Raw genomic sequence first — 18,870 nt, forward strand, 5'->3', positions numbered from 1 at the left:
CTTTATGGGGTCTTAGATCAATATTTCGAGGTGTTACCAACGGAGTGACTAGATAAGTATACCCCCATCCTAAGGTGATGGGTACAATAAATAAGTTTTTTATTTTAGAAACATTAATATTAAACATGCAAAGTCAGGTCCATGTGCATCACAAAAAATACATTGTTTTGTTTTTTGAGTGCAAAGAAATTTTTTTTACAAATCAAATATTGTTCGACATCATGCTTCGAGTCCTCTTTCAGGTAAACAAAATATGAAAATTGTACAATACACTGAAAAAATTTACAACAAAATATTTCTGTCACGGTTTGAACTGTCACCAACATTTGAATTTCAAAACTTTAAAATTTTTTTATACCCTCCACCATTGGATGGGGTTATAATAATTTCGTCATTCCGTCATTTCTAATAGCTAGAAATATTCGCCTAAGACCCTTTAAATATATATCTTCTTGGTCGTCATGACATTTTAAGTCGATCTAGCCGTGTCCGTCCATCTGTCCATCCGTCTGTCTGTCTGTCGAAAGCACGCTAACTTTCGAAGGAGTAAAGCTAGAAGCTTGAAATTTTGCACAAAGACTTCTTATCAGAGTAGGTCTCAGTGGATTTTAAATGGATTATATCGGTAGTTATTTTGATATAGCTGCCAACCGATCTTGGATCTTGACTTCTTCAGCCACTGGAGGGCGCAATTCTCATCCTATTTGGCTGAAATTTCGCATGAAATATTTTGTTATGACTTCCAACAACTGTACTGAGTATGGTTTAAATCGACAATAACCTGATATAGTTGCCATATAAACCGATCTTGGATCTTGACATCTTAAGCCTCTAGAGGTCGCAATTCTCATTCGATTTGGCTGAAAGTTGGCAGGAATTGTTTTGTTATGACTTCAAAAACAGTGCTAGGTTAGGTTGAAAAGAGGGTGCAGATATTAATCCGCCCCATGCCACTATGGACATACACCTAAGCCAGTAATCGCCTTGTTGTGCGCTCTAAAAACTACAAAGTAATCCCTAAAAAGAAAATTTTAAGTTAGGAATTCCGTGCTACTTACAAAATCCTTAATTGTTTTCAATACCACTCCCCTAATTTCGTTAATGTCTGGTATTGTGTCTCCACCTTAGTACCGGTATCTGTTAGACGCGAAAGCCGGACAATGATCATCTTCCCCGCATGCCCTACACATGCTATTACTTGCCGCACCGATTTTACATAAGTGAGCTCGTAGTCCTATGTGTCCCGTTATAAAACCAATGGCTATACTGACCTCCTTCTTGCTTCCTTTCAGTAATAGCCTCGTCTTCTCACGATCTGGATCCCCCCATAGGATTTTCGTCGTCCTACCGACCGTTTCGCTGTTCCCATGCATGCGCATTCGTCGCCAACTCCCTTAACTCGGACTGCGTCGTCCCGAAGGGCTTCGGGTTAACCAAGTTTATTGACGGCAGTACTTCGGCCTTCACCGCCAAATCGTCTGCTCTTTCATTTCCCCTTACTCCCTTGTGGCCCGACACCCAAACATGCGGATTTTGACATCCTCAGAGAAGGCGTTAATCACCTTCTTACACTGCAAGACTGTTCGTGACCTTTCCGTCCTGGTTGTTATTGCCCTTACGGCATTTTCACTGTCGGTAAATATGTTCACACTCGACGTCCTCGTGTTATCACCACACCATTTCACGCATTCCGTGATCGTCCGGATCTCCACCTGCAGAACTGTATTATGGTCAGGCAGTCTTAAACAGATCTCAGTCCCTGGGTTCTCAATGTATACCCCAGGCCCACTCAGTCCTCTAGCTTTGATCCATCCGTGTAACATGATCTTCCAGATGGCAATACAAGAGTTCCGTCAATCCAAGACTGTGCCGCTGGCAACAGTGCCTCGCACTCGACTTGAAGGTTCATCTCTGGTATCCGATCGGAAACCTCTTTCCTTGCTTCCAGGTTTCCTATCGTCGCCTCAATTATACCGCGATGGTATCCGATCAGAAACCTCTTCCCTTCCTTCCAGGTTTCCTATCTTCGCCTCGATTATACAGCGATGGTATGAGCTGCTCCCATCCTATCCATCCTCCAATCCATTCTCCCATCGCCTTAAGTCCCAAAGCCGCAGTGGCTGCCTCACACTTAATCTGTATGTCAATGGGTCGGATATCTAGAATAGTTTCCAGTGCCCTAGTGGGCGTGGTCCTCATCGCTCCACCTATGCCAAGATAACAGTGCTAAGTGTGGTGCAAATCGGCTCATATCCTGATATATCTGCCATATAAACCGATCTGGGCTCTTGACTTCTAAAGTCTCTAGGGTGCGCAATTCTTATCCTATTCTTCCTTCAACAAACGTGTCCGAATCGATCTATAGCCTGATACAGCTCCCATAATAACCGATCTCCCGATTCTGCTTTTTGAGCTCCTACAAGGCCCAATCCTTATCCGAATGATCTGTAAGATTGCACAATGACTTCTACTGTGACCTTCAACATTCAATTCGTTTATGGTTCAAATCGGACTGTAACTTGCTATAGCTCGAACAGCATTACAATTCTTATCCATTATTCTTTGTTTACCTAGCCGTAGTAACGACAATTTTCAAACGATCTGTTCGTAAGAGGTCGGTTCAGATTTAGATATAGCTCTCACCAATTTAAACCTGTAGGGTAGGTGTAGGGTATTATATAGTCGGATTCACCCGATTTTAACCTTTCCTTACCGATTCATTCATAAGCTACTAGTGAAAAGAATGTAGTGTTCATCACGTAGCGTGCGTTACATTGGATTTTCGGCTTTAGACTAAAATTTTTAAAGGTTTTGAGTTATTTAGAAACAAATTTAAAATTGTAGTTTGTTTATCGTTACCTCATAGAATGTCATTTTCGAGGTTAACTACGAAAAATTCGCTTGAAATAAACAAAATATACACTAACCTCGAAAGACACTTCCATTTTTGTAGCGTGTGTCACGCAACTCTGTGACCATTTTTTTTATTTAAATGAAGGGGAGGAAAAAATTTTTTGCTTTCATTCCAAAGTAAATAAATTCCTTAATTCACTATGAGTAGATTAAAGAAATTTTTTTAACATAACAAAAAAAATTATAAATTTCAATCGAAAATTGCGTAAATATGTTGTGTTGGTCACGCATGATTCACCCACTTATGGCCTAACTCATAGAAAAATCACACCTTCAAAATTTCACGCAAATCGAGTAATAATTCCGGCCTCCCAAGCCTCAGGTGGTCACATTGGAAGATCGGTTTATATGACAGCTATAGCAGGTTATAAACCGCTAAGATGAGAATTCTGCCCTGTAGAAGCTAAACAAGTCAGATCGGGAGATGGGTTTATCAGTTTATAGACCGATTTGAAGCATACTTGATACAGTTGTTTGAAGTCATACCAAAACACCACGTGCAAAATTGCAATCAAATCGGACTACAAGAGTGCATTGACAAACTTAAATGTTTGTATGACGATAAAGCACCATCCATATGCCATGTGAAAAACTGGTTTAAGGAATTCTGGCCGGGCTGACGCTAGCTCAAATCTTGTATCAGAGAATATTGATGCCATGTGTTAACTTATAATGCAAGATCGCCATGTGACATACGGTAAGTTAGAGACATCCTTGGGCATTTCTTCCACCAGCATACATTCGATATTGCGTGAACACCTTGACGTAAAAAAGTGTTTTCTAGTTGGATTCCGTATAATTGGACAATCGCTCAAAAAATTGTTCGTGTCTATTAGTGTGAAGAAATGTTGAAAAAAGGTTTAAAAGATCGCCACAGGTGGTGAGTTGTGAATCAATGCCTATGAGCGGCAAACAAAACAACAATCGACCGTGTGGGTCTTCGAAGTCGAGCCAAATCCAACGAAAGTCTTTCGTGGAAGAAGCCCTTCGAAGCAAATGGTAGCCTGTGCTTCAGCAAAACTGTTCATTTGGTAACAGTTCCGCTTGAGCAACGTAGGACAGTCAATTCAGATTGGTACACCACAATTTGATTGCCTGAAGTGTTAGAAGAACTTCGAAAAACGAACAGGAGAAGAATTATTGTTCACCATGACAATGCGGACTGTTACACATAGGTCCATACAAACCAGCGCCTTGTTGGCCGCTCAAAACGTCGAATTGATGCGTCATCCGTAGAGATGGGTACATACCCAAAAGGTATTTACCCGCTCAATTGGGTAAATAAGCGGGTATTTACCCATTTATACCCAGAAGCTGCAAATGCAAATTTTGCCCATTACCATTCCACTAAGGAATAGGGGGCAAACTTCTCACATGTCAGTCCGATTCAAGTTAAAGCTCAATGATAAGGGGCCTTCTTTTCATAGCCGAGTCCCAAAGGCGTGCCGCAGTGCGACACCTCTTTGTTTTACAGGGCATTGTACCTCACAAATGTTGCCAGCATTAGGAGGGGAAAACCACAGCTGAAATTTTTTTCTGATGGTCTCGCCAGGGTTCGAACCCAGGCGTTCAGCGTCATAGGCGGACATGCTAACCTCTGCGCTACGGTGGCCTTCTCCCAAAAGCTGGGTATTTATAATTTTGCAGATATCTTGAGTATAAAAACATTTTGCAAACATTTTTTCATGATTTCGTTTTCTTTGTATATAAACCTGATCGCATAAAATCGGATTTTAATTATATAAAGCCGCTATATAGACTGATCTCCAGACTTAAAGTCATGAGACAATAAATTGGTCAGTTCTCATTCGATTTCGATGAAAATTGGCGCAGTGAGTTCTGATAGACCGCTACTCATTTGTGTGAAGTGTGGTTCAGATCGGAATTTATTTGGCAGCTATAGGCTGCCCTATAGACCGACCGACCGAACTCCCAATATAGGGTATTGAGAAGATCCATTTATTACCCGAATTCGATGAAATTTGGCACAGTGTGTTTTGGTACCCCTTTAAAACCTTTTGTCGAATATCGTCCAAATCGGACCATATTTGGATATAGCTGTCATATAGGCCGATCTCCCGATATGGAGTATTGAGCCCATAAAAGGAGCATTCTTCATCCGATTTTGATGAAATTTGAATCATTGCGTTTTGGTACTCCTCTAATCCTTGACTTGGCACCCAATGAGTTCTTTTCATTACTGCACATTAAGATACAAATGCGGGGACAATGGTTTTCGTCGCTAGAAAATGCTGTTGAAGCATTCAATAACCTTGTTTTGAAGGTGTCTCAATCGGAATTTGAAAAGTGCTTAGAGAGTTGGTTTGAGCGAATTCAAAAGTGTAAATCTTATTGGAGGATACTTTGAAAAACATTAAAACTATTTTTATACCCACCACCATAGGATGGGGGTATACTTACCTAGTCATTCTGTTTGTAAAACCTCAAAATATTCATCTAAGACCCCATAAAATATATAAATTCTGGATCGTCTCGACATACGATTCGATCCATATCCGTCCGTACGTCTGTCGAAATCACGATAGCGGTCGAACGCGTTAAGCTAGCAGCTTAAAATTTTGCACAGAAACTTAATATTGATGTAGGACGTTGGGGATTGCAAATGGGCCATATCGGTTCAGATATAGATATAGCTGCCATACAAACCGGTCTCCCGATTTAACTTCTTGAGCCCATGAAAGCCGCAAATTTTGACCGATTTGACTGAAATTTTGCATGTGGTGTTCCGTTGTGATTTCCAACAACTGTGCTAAGTACGGTCGAAATCGGCCAAGAACCTGACATAGCCCCCATATAAACCGATCTCCCGATTTGACTTCTTGAGCCCCTGTAAGCCACAATTTTTGTCCGATTTGACTGAAATTTTCCATGTAGTGTTCTGTTATGACTTCTAACAACTGTGCTGAGTAGGATCCAAATCGGTCTATAACCTGATATAGCCCCCATATAAACCGATCTCCCGATTTGACTTCTTGAGCCCCTGTAAGCCACAATTTTTGTCCGATTTGGCCGAAATTTTCCATTTAGTATTCTGTTATGACTTCCAACAACTGTGCTAAGTACGATCCAAATCGGTCTATAAACTGATATAGCCCCCATATAAACTGATCTCCCGATTTGACTTCTTGAGCCCATGGAAGCCGCAATTTTTGTCCGATTTGGCTGAAATTTTGCCTGTAGTGTTCTGTTATCACTTTGAACAACTGTGTCAAGTACGGTCCGATTAGGTTTATACCCTGATATAGCTCCCATATAAACCGATCTCCCGATTTGACTTCTTGGGTCCTTACAACCCGCAATATTTGTCCAATTTAGCTACAATTTTGCACATTGTGTTTTATTATGACTTCCATAAACTGTGCCAAGTACGGTTCAAATCGGTCTAAAACTGATATAGATCCCATATAAACCAACCTCCCGATTTGACTTCTTAAGCCCCTGGAAGCCGCAATTTTCGTCCGATTTCATTGAATTTTTGGGCGTAATGTTCCGTTTTTGACTTCCAACAATTGTGTCAAGTACGGTCTAGTTCGGTCTATAACCTGATATAGCTCCCATATAAACCGATCCCCCGATGTGACTTCTTGATCTCCTATAAGCCGAAATTTTTGTCCGATTTGGCTGAACTTTTGCATGTAGTGTTCTGTTACGACTTTCAACAACTTTGATAAGTATGGTCCAAATCGGTCTATAACCTGATGTAGCTCCCATATAAATCGATCACCCGATTTGATTTCTTGAGTCGGTAAAAGCCGTGTTCTGTTACGATTTCCAATAACTGTGCCAAATAGGTTCCAAATCTGTCTATAACCTGATATTGCTCCCATGTAAACTGGTTTTTCGATCATCCTTGTTCGCTTCCTAGAAGCTTTAATTTTTGCTGGTTTGACAGAAGTGTGGTATGTAGAATAAAATTATGCCCTTCAACTAAATTTAGTTTCTATAAATTTTTAGCAGAATCCATGGTGGTGGGTTCCAAAGATTCGGCCCGGCCGAACTTAGCACTCATTTACTTGTTTTTTATGATAAAAATTTGCACTTTCATTATTAGACCAGAAATTTATATAGCAGCCCTCGTTGTTACATGACTCATTATGCGATTCGATTTCTTAAAAAAAATCAAATATTATAAACCAACAACCAACATTAATCAAGGCCAAATTTAGCCCATTTTAACTTGTTTCTTTTCCAAGCTACTACTAGCAGTTTTAAGTTGACTAATTTTGAGACCCTCGTTGTATGCCATAAATAATTTTCCAATATTCACACCTGCATGTCTGCAAATACCTATGATAAACACTCTTTCTAATAATATGACGCAGCATAAGCTTATCATTATACCTTAAACATATGGGCTGCATTACATTTTCTATCAACAAACTTTTGGTCTTATCTCTCTTAACAAAAATTGAAACTTTATCAGCATGAAAATGTCTTTTTTCAAATTCTACCAGTTAACATAAATGTTGATCGAAATTTTTGGGTCATTAGTAAAATAGTAGCCCTACTGAGACATCACTCGTACAATACCATGGAACGCTGGCATAATAAAGTAGCTGTAGTGACCGGTGCTAGCTCAGGCATTGGGGCTGGTGTAGTCAAGGATTTAGTTGGAGCTGGCATACAAGTTGTGGGTCTGGCCAGACGCAAAGAACGTGTAGAAGATATTAGAGCAAATCTGCCCGAAAAAAGGCAATCGCTTTTGACAGCCATCGAATGTGATGTGACGAATTTGGATTCAGTTAACAAAGCTTTTGATGAAATTATTACCAAATTTGGAGGAGTTGATATATTAGTTAACAATGCTGGTACCTCCAAGCTGGGTCAATTGGTCTCGCAGGATCCCCAAACAATTCAAATGGTTTTGCAGACCAATGTTATGGGTGTGGTGTATTGTACACAACGTGCCTTCAAATCGATGAAAGATCGTAATATGAATGGTCATGTTATTATTATCAACAGTATTTGTGGTCACAAGGTGTTGGGCGGACCTGCAGGAAAATTACCAATCACAAACATTTATTCACCCTCCAAATATGCCATTACAGCCATAACAGAGATTTATAGGCAGGAATTTAGTGGTTTGGGAACGAAAATCAAAATTACAGTAAGTCGGTGTAGTAGTTTCTATGCATTTGTGAGTAGTGTTACAAAAAGTTCTTCAATGTCTTTGCAGAGTATTAGTCCTGGCGCTGTGGACACTGAGCTAATAAGTGATAATTTGAAAAAAACATTGGGCGAACGTATTCTTAGTCCTCATGATATTGGAAGTGCTATATTGTATACGCTGTCGACACCACCTCATGTTCAAATTCACGAAATGATTATCAAACCTGTGGGTGAAAGTTTTTAAAGAAGCAATGAAAAAATTTAATCTTACAGATTGAAGACGATTTAAGAAGAGAAAACTAAGCAATTTCCGGCTTTATAAGTAAAATGTAATGTATGTTAAATTATGTCTGGTATTCTAATATAGAAAATTAATTTAAATCTTCTAACATATAAAAATGAAATTGTTGCGCTTTGTTTGTTTGTTCGTCTGTTCCGAATGAACCGATTTTCATGAAATTTTCAAAGATGCTAGAGATGCTGGGCCCCCGGTGAAAATAGGGTACCACATTTTTTTGATATACGAAGGGGAGGGCGGACCCTCCCCCATACCCCAATTTTCAAAAACGCCAGATCTCGGAGATGAGTGTACCCATTTGAGCGAAATTTGGTATGCCACCCGAAAAACACGAAATTGGTATAAAATTTGTGAGTTAACTAACCTTTGGGGCGCCCCATCCCAAAACCCACCCGGACGGACATGTTTACCGATTAGGACAATATGGGTATCAAAATAAAGGTATTTAGGAGTAGAGTACGAACTTTGTATACAAATTTCGCCCAAAATGTTCGGGTGGTCCCTCACCCCAAAAAACCCCCCAACAGGACTCTTTCCGCGCTTTGACCAATATGGGTATCAAATGAAAGGTATTTAAAAGTAAAGTACAACTCCTACATAAAAATTTTCCTTGGTGTCTGAGGGGGGTGGGACGTTCCCTAGGCAGTTGGTCCCGAATGTTGATATCAGATTCGTGGTTTTCTCCCAAATAGCTTTCATTTGAGCCCCATATTTCCATAGTCAGCAAACATAACCGGTTTGGGGGGTGTTTTGGAGGATGGGGCGATCGTTGACTTGGCCCTTAAAAAATCAGAATTTATCAGATTCGTGTTCTACTCTAAAATACCTCTTATTACAGGCCCATATTGGAATGGTCAGCAAATACGTCCCATATGGGTGGGGTTAAAGGGGTGGGTGTCCCCATAGGCACATGTTCGCGAATTTTGGTATAAAATTCGTGCTTAACTCCCAAAGACCTGTCATTTGAGCCCCATATTATGATGGTCACAAATTTGTCTTCACTTGGTCCCACATTTTGATATCAGATTCACGTAGCTAAGTTCAAGCTACCAAGCGCCTCCGTAGTTTGCGGATAGTTGAAAGCTCCGTTTTTATGCGAAGTAGCTGCAAATGCGGCCGCGGCAGTCAACGATTTTCAAGAGGAAAGTCTCAGTGAGGAGTCAGGCGCCACTGGATCTTAATTAAATACTTAATGCCAATGATATTCGAAATGACTTGGCGCCCTCAAATAACCAATGGCCAACATCAGTGTCTATTCGCAGGTTAGGGGCTGCCGAAGGCGAGCGTCGCATCTTGGCGCAAGGGGCTCGAGACAACGAGGGATACATGTGCGATCCCACAAAACCCATGCGGTTGGGGGCTGGGCCAGTAACCCGCCCGGAAAACTATAAGAACCTCTATGAGATTTGTGGGTAGTCGGGGACTGAAACACCTTGTCTCCAACCACTACTTTGAGATTGTCAGCAACTTTATCTACCTCGGCATCGCCGTAACCGAAACGAATGACACCAGTTGTGAGATAAAGCGGAGACTATTACTGACAAACAGATGCTACTTTGGATTAAGTAAACAGTTTAGAAACAAAGCCACCTCTCGACAGAGGAAGATTACACTATACAAGACACTGATACTACCTGTGTTGTTATATGGTTCTGAGGCATGGGTACTTGTGAAAGCAGACGAGGCAGTGCTTGGAGTGTTTGAGAGAGAGATTCTTCGTAATATATATAGGGTCCAGTGTGCGATAATGGAGAATATAACCGTCGTATGAACCACGGGCTGTATGCGCTGTATGACGACGATAGCATAGTTACACGTATCAAAATACAACGGCTGCGTTGGCTAGGTCATGTTGTCAGAATGGATGCAGAAGCTCCAACAAAGAAGTCTTTTGAAGGCAAACTCGTTGGTACACGCAAACCGGGACGACCAAAAGCCCGATGGAATATCAAGTGGTGAGAGAACCCTCGAAAATTGGTGTCAGAGATTTTAGAAAGAGCGCAGAAGATCGAGGCGCTTGGAACGCTTTTCTATTTGACTAGTGACCATCGCCAAATCATCTTAGAGCGTCAAAGAGGATTTTTTGGAAACGGAATTACATATTAACACCTACTGGATGGGACCTACCGACGAAAAGATCATGTGATGGGAGACACTTCGAAACTTGGTGTCACAGATTTTAGAATGAACACAGAAGATCGAGGCGCTTGGAACGCTATTCTACGTTCGGCTAGTGTTCTGTCATAGCCAAGTAAAGTAAGACAATACTACAGAGGAATAACAGACACATGATCTTCCCAAAATCGTCTTAGATTTTCACGACGATCAAGCATCTATATATACTTTGTAGGACCAACAAGGATTTTTTGGAAACGGAATTATATATTAAAACATATTCTAAGGTGGTTTATATAAAAATCCTACTAGAGGCAACAGAACCAATTCCTTATCATTAAGTCAGGCTTGGATCGGGCAGCGCCCATTGTTCTAACCAAATTTCCTTTCAATCTCGCTAATGGTATGTTAATAAAAATAAGCAATATAATATTTTTTCTATATACAAACCAAGCAACCCCCTTTGAACTGAGTTGTAGTTGACCAAAATGCTTATCATTTATACCTCAAGTCAAAATACTTTTTATTTCCAAATTTAAATCTTATCTCTATGAATACATTGCGAACATGACAAGCCTTATACAGCAGCAAAAAATCATAATACCACAATTAGTTATCAAGACAAGGGCTTTTGCAAAAACGGACCATTTAGCTGATTTTTTGTTTGAACCGTTGAGTGGAGCGGACATTTTGTTGTTTCGCTCCGGAAGAATTTTACTATAACTCGTAATAGGTCAATATTTTTGGAAGAAAAATTTAAGTCACTCAAGTCTGTTTCCAGTAGGTTTAGAGTGGACTCCAAAGACCCAACAGCTGCGGTGGTGGTATCAGGTCGTAGCATGTTGTCTGTTACTTACACCTCGACTGGTGAAGCGGCTTCTCCAGGCTGCACTAGCCGACAGACGACTGGTCAGCAGGGGCTTTTGGCGAAGACACCTGGTTCGAGTCTTAAGGACAAGGCCGAACCTATTCTTTCTTCGCATGCCTATAATTTGCCTAGCCCATCGGCCTTCCCCGGCAAACCAACACGCTCTTTAAGAGGTTGGAATAATTGAAGATTCATTGCTCTTAGGTTTATTGAGAGGCTTGGTCCTACACAGCTGCACAGGCTACCCCAAAGGCTATTCGTCTGGATTCGGAAACTGCACCGAAGTCAGCCAAAAGGCTGCGGTCACCTGCAGGGATTCCCATGCCTTAAAGAACTAGGGCGAACAACAGAAAGAAGAGTCCAAGAACCTTTTCTAATGTCGCTAGGGACAGTTTGGTGATGGCAGTTGTCGACAAGGGAGAGGAACAGGGCTGCATATCTAGGAAAAATTGGAATGCGATAGTCAATGAATTGTCATCAGTATACTCCTATGTTCTTGCGGAATTTCCTGGGTCTCCTCCGGTTTGTGATGATGCAGGCTGGTATCGGGGCCAATACAAACTAATTCCCTTCGAGGATCAACGCTCAATTGAAATTTAACGTTGTGCTCTAAAAAAGATTGGTGAGATCCTGCCAGGTACAGCACTAAATGCAGTCAAGAAGGAAGATATTCCTTCTCAACCAATGGCGCATGCTTAAATACTAAGGATACCGTCAGATCCTGAATCGATACTTGGAAGACTAAGGTAATGTAATCCCAATCTTTCAACCACCGACTGAAAGATTGGCAGATTGGATGAGGCTGATGGTGACCGGAGACATGCAGTATTCGCACTAAACTTCAAACTAAACTCCTCAACAAGTCTGAAGGGGTTTTGTACTACAGTTTCAAAAAGTTGAAACTGAAGGTCTATATAAAAAAAGACGACTCAGCAGTTGTTGCGCAACACTTCCCTGAGGAACTATCGACCACATCGCTTAAGTCTAGCGGACTGCAGAAGACTGAAAATCCACCTGCCACAATCGAGGCAGGAGGGGATGGCATCGAAACGGAACCCGACAAGCCCTGTGTGGGTGGGTCATCCAGTTGGACTGGGCTCAAAGCGGGGAAGTACGGAACTCAAAAAGTACTTCGACAGCAGCAGCTAGTGAAGCTTCTAATTAGGAATCGTCCACACCGCAAGTGTCCAGTTTCCTGAGGAAGAGTGGTTCCACAGCTTTCTCACCTGCCCCTGGATGCGTACAGAAGCTCATCATGACAAGATCTAACAAATCTTGTGAGGATGAACGCCTGGTGGAATCAGAAGACGAGGCTAACACAACAGTGGTGAAAGCTCTGATTCCTTATTATGATCCAGTTTCTATTGATAAATCTCCATCATTGTAAGACCGCTTTGGCGGAAGTAAAGGTCCTCCTGATGGCAGGGGGATTTGATAAGGTTCTTATCCAAAAACCATAGGTGTGTGGAGGAATGGTGCATGGACTAAAAATTCCGGGATTTAAACTTCTCAAGGGTACGGGTAATGGGAGAAACAGAGCCTTTATTCTTGCAAAGAGTAGTCTAAATGTTTTTTTTCTTCCTTTGCTAAGCACTGAAGATTTAGTAGTAACCAGCCTTGAATTAAACAAGTCTCATTACTGGCTGGCTTCCCTATATATGGCACACGATTCCGAGATGCCGCCTTCAAACCTCGCTGGTTGTAGCCTCATTGTAGGAAGTGATGCTGTTGCACATCCCAGATATGGGGAAGTTTGGATGTCAACGAAAGGAGTGAGCTGCTTATCGAATATGTTATAAGTTGCAATCAGACTCACTTAGACGGTTTGGTCCATTGTAATACCGCAGCAACAGAAGAAGGAAGATGCCTTCTAGTTCCTACCGTTGAACCATCCAAATCGCTATAAAAAGCCCAAAAACTTGCGAATGTTCACATCCGCTTAATCAGACAGATTCTCAAACATGAGAACCTGAAGTGGAACTTCTTCTGACTGCTAATGCGGGACACATACACAGAAGGTGTTCTACAGTCTCCTCTTCTTCGATGTTCTCACAGCTTCTGCAAAAGTCGTTGCTGGCAATCTTCAGTCTGTCATGACGGGCACAATGACTCAGCTTACATGTCGCTAGCGGTAGTTGCTAGTCTCACAAGCTCGACCGTTTTTCAATTCCCTGGGTTATCTATGTGGCCCGACACCCAGAACAGGTGAATTTTGAACTGTTCAGCCATCTCGTTGAGAGATCTTCGACTGTACCGTGATTATGTGAATATTGGTTTCTCCTTTCGTATTACAGAGTATTAGTCCCGGTAGATACTGTACTGCTAAGAGTGATGGGAAGGAAGGCTTGGGTGGATGCATTCTTCAACTGCCGAATATTAGTAATACTATTTTATATACGCTTTTGACACCTCCACATGTTCAAATCCATGAAAATATTACAATATCAAACCTGAAGGGCGGAAGGGCGAGTGTAGATAAATCCACTTTTTGACAAAAAACATGTCCGTCCATCTATCTGTCTGCCCATGCACTCTCGTATCAAAGTTCATATCGCGTCTGTGGCTCAATTGCTACGCGTTTTGCACATACGAGAGTGATACAAAAAGTAGCCGATCTGACATATGTTGTAGATGACGATAGTAGTGTGAAAAAATTCATGATTTAAAGTTCGAATTGTTTCAGCCCGCACTTTATCGCCAAATATATCTCCATTGGATAAGTTTTTGTTTCCAAAATTAAAAACATGGCTCGACAGAAAAATATTTGCAATCAATGAAGAGGTGAATGTTGCGGTTGATGGCTATTTTAAGCAGCTAAATAGTTCTTATCACAAACAGGGTATCAAAACTATTGAAAATCGCCGGAAAAGTGTATCGAGCTAAAAGGAGATTAGGTTGAGAAATAAAAACATATATTCCATATATTTGAGGCCATCGCAGCGCAGAGGTTAGCATGTCTGCATATTACGCTGAATGCTTGAGTTGGGATCCTGGAGAGATCATCAGAAAAAATTGTAAGCGGTGGTTATCTCCTCCTAATGCTGGCGACATTTGTGGGGTACCACTTTCTATGGCAGCCATAGAAAAACTTCTCCCCAAAGAGGTGTCGCACTGCAGCACGCCGTTCGGACTCGGGTAAAAAAAAAGGAGGCCCCTTATCACTGAGCTTAAACTTAAATCATTATGTGAGAAGTTTGCCCCTGTTCCTTAATGGAATGTTCATTGCCAAATTTGCATTTGCATTGTTTTCTTTATTCGATTGGCTTCTTTTCGGACTGCATTTTTTTAATGATTGATAATCGGTTCAGATTTGAATAAAGCACCCATATATATGTTTCGCTTGATAAAAGATGAATTTGGGATGATCATACACCCAAAAGCAAGAATAAGAGGTGAACAGAGCAGAGAGCAAGTGGGTATCCAGTTCGCTTCCATCTCAGTGTCTTCTGGGTGCATGCTTACCAGCAGTACTACTCGTCTACTTCTCAGTCTTGACCGCTTGTAGGGTCTCATCGCGTATCCTGTAGAAAACATCCCGCTTAGTTTTCATATTTGAGAAGACCTTTTAGAAATACGATTGAAATATCGCCAATATCGGAGAAAAACTTCCTCCCCATGATGGAGGTTCTGTGCAGCTGTTGGACCATACATGAATCACACAATAGATTGATAGTAACTGCGTAATCCTCATTAAGACAATTTCTACAGTCATATGGCCTATGGCAGCGTGCCCGGCTGTTCGACAATGAATTGAAATAACCCAGTCTGATCTGTGTGGTGTTTATCGTTATCATAAGAAGCTGAGCTAAGAGCTACCGGACCCGTCCACAGTGTGCGGGCATTGGAATTCTTCATGTGTATATGGAATAAGCGGTATACAACTCTTATCCGATTTGGCTGAAAATTTCCATGAGTGATGACTTCCAACAATTGTGCTAAGTATGGTAGAATTCGGTCTAAAACCTAATATAGCTGCCATATAAACCGATCTGGGGTCTTGACTTCTTGAGCATCTAGAGGACGTAATTCCTATACGATTTGGAGAGTCTCTGATTATCATGATCATAAGAAGCTGAGCTAAGAGCTGCCGGACCCGTCCACAGTTTGCGAACAGTGAAATTTTTTATGAGTATATGGAATATTTGCAACTGCTGTCGTGGGCAATCAACGGTATCGAGTGAAGAGTCTCTGCTAGAGGCCGGGCGGCACCGGCTCCTATTAAAAAACTGAGTTGATGCTCGATATGACAAGGCAAGGTATTGACGCCTTTTAATAACCAATGGCCATCAAATTTCTGCGGCAATAGGTCCTATGGACAGGAATGACGCTGCTTGCCTGTAGAAGCTGAATGAGGATCACTACCACCACATACATATATGTGGTTACCATTGTTGTAATTTTTGGCAGGTTCCTACCAAAATTGGTAGGTTTTTTTATTCTCTTGGTAGGTTGGTAGGCTGGATCTTGACTTCTTGAGCCACTAGAGGGCGCAATTCTTATCCGATTTGTCTGAAGTTTGGCATGAGGTGTTTTGTTATGACTTCCAACAACTGTGCTAAGTATGGTTGAAATCGGTCTATAACCTAATATAGCTGCCATATAATCCGATCTGGGGTCTTGACTTCTTGAACATCTAGAGGACGCAATTCATATACGATTTGCCTGAAATTTTGCATGACGTGTTTTGTTGTGACTTCCAACAACTGTGCCAAATATGATTCAAATCGGTCCATAACCTGATTTAGCTGTCATGTAAACCGATGTGGGATCTTGTCTTCTTGAGTCTCTAGAGGGCGCAATTCCTATCCGATTCCGATGCATGAAGTGTTTTGTTATGGCTTCTAACTGCTGTGCCAAATATGATACAAATCGGTCCATAACCTTATATAGCTGTCATATAAACCGATCTTGCATTTTGTCTTCTTGAGTCTCTAGAGGCCGCAATTCTTATCCGATTCTTGTCCGAAATAACTTCTACTGTGGTCTCCAACATTCAATTCGATTATGGGCCGAATCGGATTGCATAGCAATTCTTTTCTTTTATCCTTTGTTTACCTAAAAAGAGATACCTAGAAAAGAACTCGAAAAATACGATCCATGGTGGAGGGTATATAAGATTAGACCCAGCCGAATTTAGTTTTTGTTGGCTGAAATAACAGTACGAAATGTTTGCTAAAACAGCAGCACTCTGTTTGCTGAAGCAGCAGTAATCTCTGCCTTCCCACAATCTTATTTTTCTTAATTATTACATCATTTGCCTCCCAATTCTTAAAGGGAAGCGAATCCTGAAGCTCTTATATCGTATCGATTACGAGATCCTCCGCATCTGAAGTAGCCAGAATGTGCTCCCTTGGCCAAAGCGCAATTTTGGCGGTACAGTTCCCATATTCTTTTTCCAGAGCAAATTTGAATCGAGGACTTTTGTAGGCCTAGTAATGTTGTCTTCTTCGACAACTACTAAATGATCTCGAGACGAGCGTCTTAAATTCGGTAACTTATATCTCCGATTGAAAAATACCTGTAGTTCAAGAGATTCCAGAGCATCGCCGAAAACACCCCTGCTTCCAGCGTTGCTCTTGTTTTTCTGACGGACAGGCAGCCGCACAGACACACAGTTCGACAGACAGGATGACAGACGGACGGTAATGATCAATGAACAATTCATCGTATATATACATTATACGATCAATAGTTCGATGCGTTACAAACATTAATAAAAATAAACACTTTTAAACAGACCTCGTATTGTGTCACATGCTTATCATTTAAATATTTCAAAAAAAAATGCTTTATAGCATTTGTTTGCAACTAACGATTTCAAATACATCGTTCGCCTTATCACTACAAAAGCATTGCAACATGATAAGCATTAAACGTACCACAAACAAAAATTTCATATCAAATATACTCTTCAACGCAAATGGTCTAACAGAAAAACTGACCTGTTAGGCGATTTAAGTCTAAATGGAACGTTGGATAAATAAGATAGCCGTGGTGACGGGTGCCAGTGCAGGAATTGGAGCTGCCATTGTCAAAGATTTAGTTAATGCCGATGTACAAGTTGTGGGTCTAGCGAGACGCAAAGAACGTTTAGAAGAATTGAAAGCAAGTTTACCCATAGAGCGCCAATCTCTGTTAAACGTCATAGAATGTGATGTCACCAATTTGGAATCCGTGAATAAGGCTTTTGATGAAATCATAGACAAATTTGGAGGTGTGGACATTTTAGTTAACAATGCAGGTGTTTCAAAAGTTGGGCAATTGGTTTCCTTGGATATTCCTGATGTGGAAAAGATTATGCAGACTAATGTTATGGGTGTGGTTTACTGTACACAGCGAGCCTTTAAATCGATGAAAGAACGAAATGTTAATGGTCATGTTATTATGATCAACAGTATTTGTGGTCATAAAGTAATTGGTATCCCTGGTGAATTGCAAGGATCAAATATGTATTCTGCATCCAAGTATGCGGTCACAGCCATGACGGAAGTCTATAGGCAGGAGTTCCAGGGTTTGGGAACAAAAATCAAAATTACTGTAAGTTTAGCTCTTGAATACTTTGGAACTGTTTTTTTATGAATTTTTGGTTACTCCCTTTGGTTTACAGAGTATTAGTCCCGGTTTCGTGGACACTGAAATGATAAAGGATGTCTGGAAAAAAGCCTTGGGTGAACGCATTCTTCAGTCCCGTGATATTAGTAATGCAGTTTTATACACGCTTTCAACACCTCCTCATGTTCAAATTCATGAAATGATTATCAAACCTGTGGGGGAATTCTTTTGAGATAGGAAACGAAGTGTAATAAACTAATTTAAATAATAAAAAAAATAATTTGTAATATTTTTTTAAATTTGTTTGCCTGCCATGGGGGAGAATCTTTTTTCTGTTAAAAAAAATTATGCAATGGGAAAAATGAAAACCTTAAGGTATACCAATTAATTTCATAAAATCTAATTTCTTAATTTCAAAGTTTGGCTGATATTATATTTTCAAAGAAAATTTTGTTTTTGAAAAAATGTTTAAATTTAATTTTTTTAAATGTAGTACTTAAATAAAATGTCTACCTGTATATACTGCTTATTAAATATAAGTAATTTCTAAATTCTAATAAAATTTTTCGTATCACTTCTTTTTCAGTAATTTCGGAAAGATTCTCTTGTTCATCTATGGCCAGGTAATTTTCTACTAATGCATTTTATAGAATATACAAAATTACTTTGAGAACACGCACAACATAATTCGTTTTACATAAAAAAAATTTTCCGCAAATAAATTTCTTTTGTGAACAACATTGGACTTTGTTTGCGATGAAATTATATGTGTTTTTGCGATAAACTCTTGCAAAAATTGGCGACAAAAATAACGTTTTTTACCCTAACAATACCTTTCATTCTTCACATATAAAATACTAGCTGTACCCGGCACGCTCTGCTGCGCCTTCATTAGCACTACGTAAAGTTTCTTACTTACTACATAACCAGTACAGTTTATTGTACTACCTAGTTGCACAAATATTCCCATTTTGGGGGTAGGCTACCTCAATCA

The 18,870-nt window shown here is 40.5% G+C and overlaps 2 protein-coding genes across 2 annotated transcripts; both read left to right on the top strand.

Annotated features, from left to right (window-relative positions):
• The first annotated feature begins 7,459 nt into the window (after positions 1 to 7,459).
• LOC106089542 (farnesol dehydrogenase) lies at positions 7,460 to 8,352 on the top strand. The gene is made up of 2 exons (XM_013255391.2): positions 7,460 to 8,041; positions 8,111 to 8,352. The coding sequence occupies exons 1-2, from the start codon at positions 7,466 to 7,468 to the stop codon at positions 8,285 to 8,287; spliced, it is 753 nt and encodes a 250-aa protein (XP_013110845.2). The 5' UTR covers positions 7,460 to 7,465; the 3' UTR covers positions 8,288 to 8,352.
• An 8,759-nt stretch (positions 8,353 to 17,111) lies between these two features.
• LOC106089544 (farnesol dehydrogenase) lies at positions 17,112 to 18,293 on the top strand. The gene is made up of 2 exons (XM_013255393.2): positions 17,112 to 17,861; positions 17,932 to 18,293. The coding sequence occupies exons 1-2, from the start codon at positions 17,289 to 17,291 to the stop codon at positions 18,106 to 18,108; spliced, it is 750 nt and encodes a 249-aa protein (XP_013110847.2). The 5' UTR covers positions 17,112 to 17,288; the 3' UTR covers positions 18,109 to 18,293.
• Positions 18,294 to 18,870: the final 577 nt, after the last annotated feature.

This window comes from Stomoxys calcitrans, chromosome 4 (genome assembly GCF_963082655.1).
Source record: "Stomoxys calcitrans chromosome 4, idStoCalc2.1, whole genome shotgun sequence".
NCBI lineage: Eukaryota > Metazoa > Arthropoda > Insecta > Diptera > Muscidae > Stomoxys > Stomoxys calcitrans.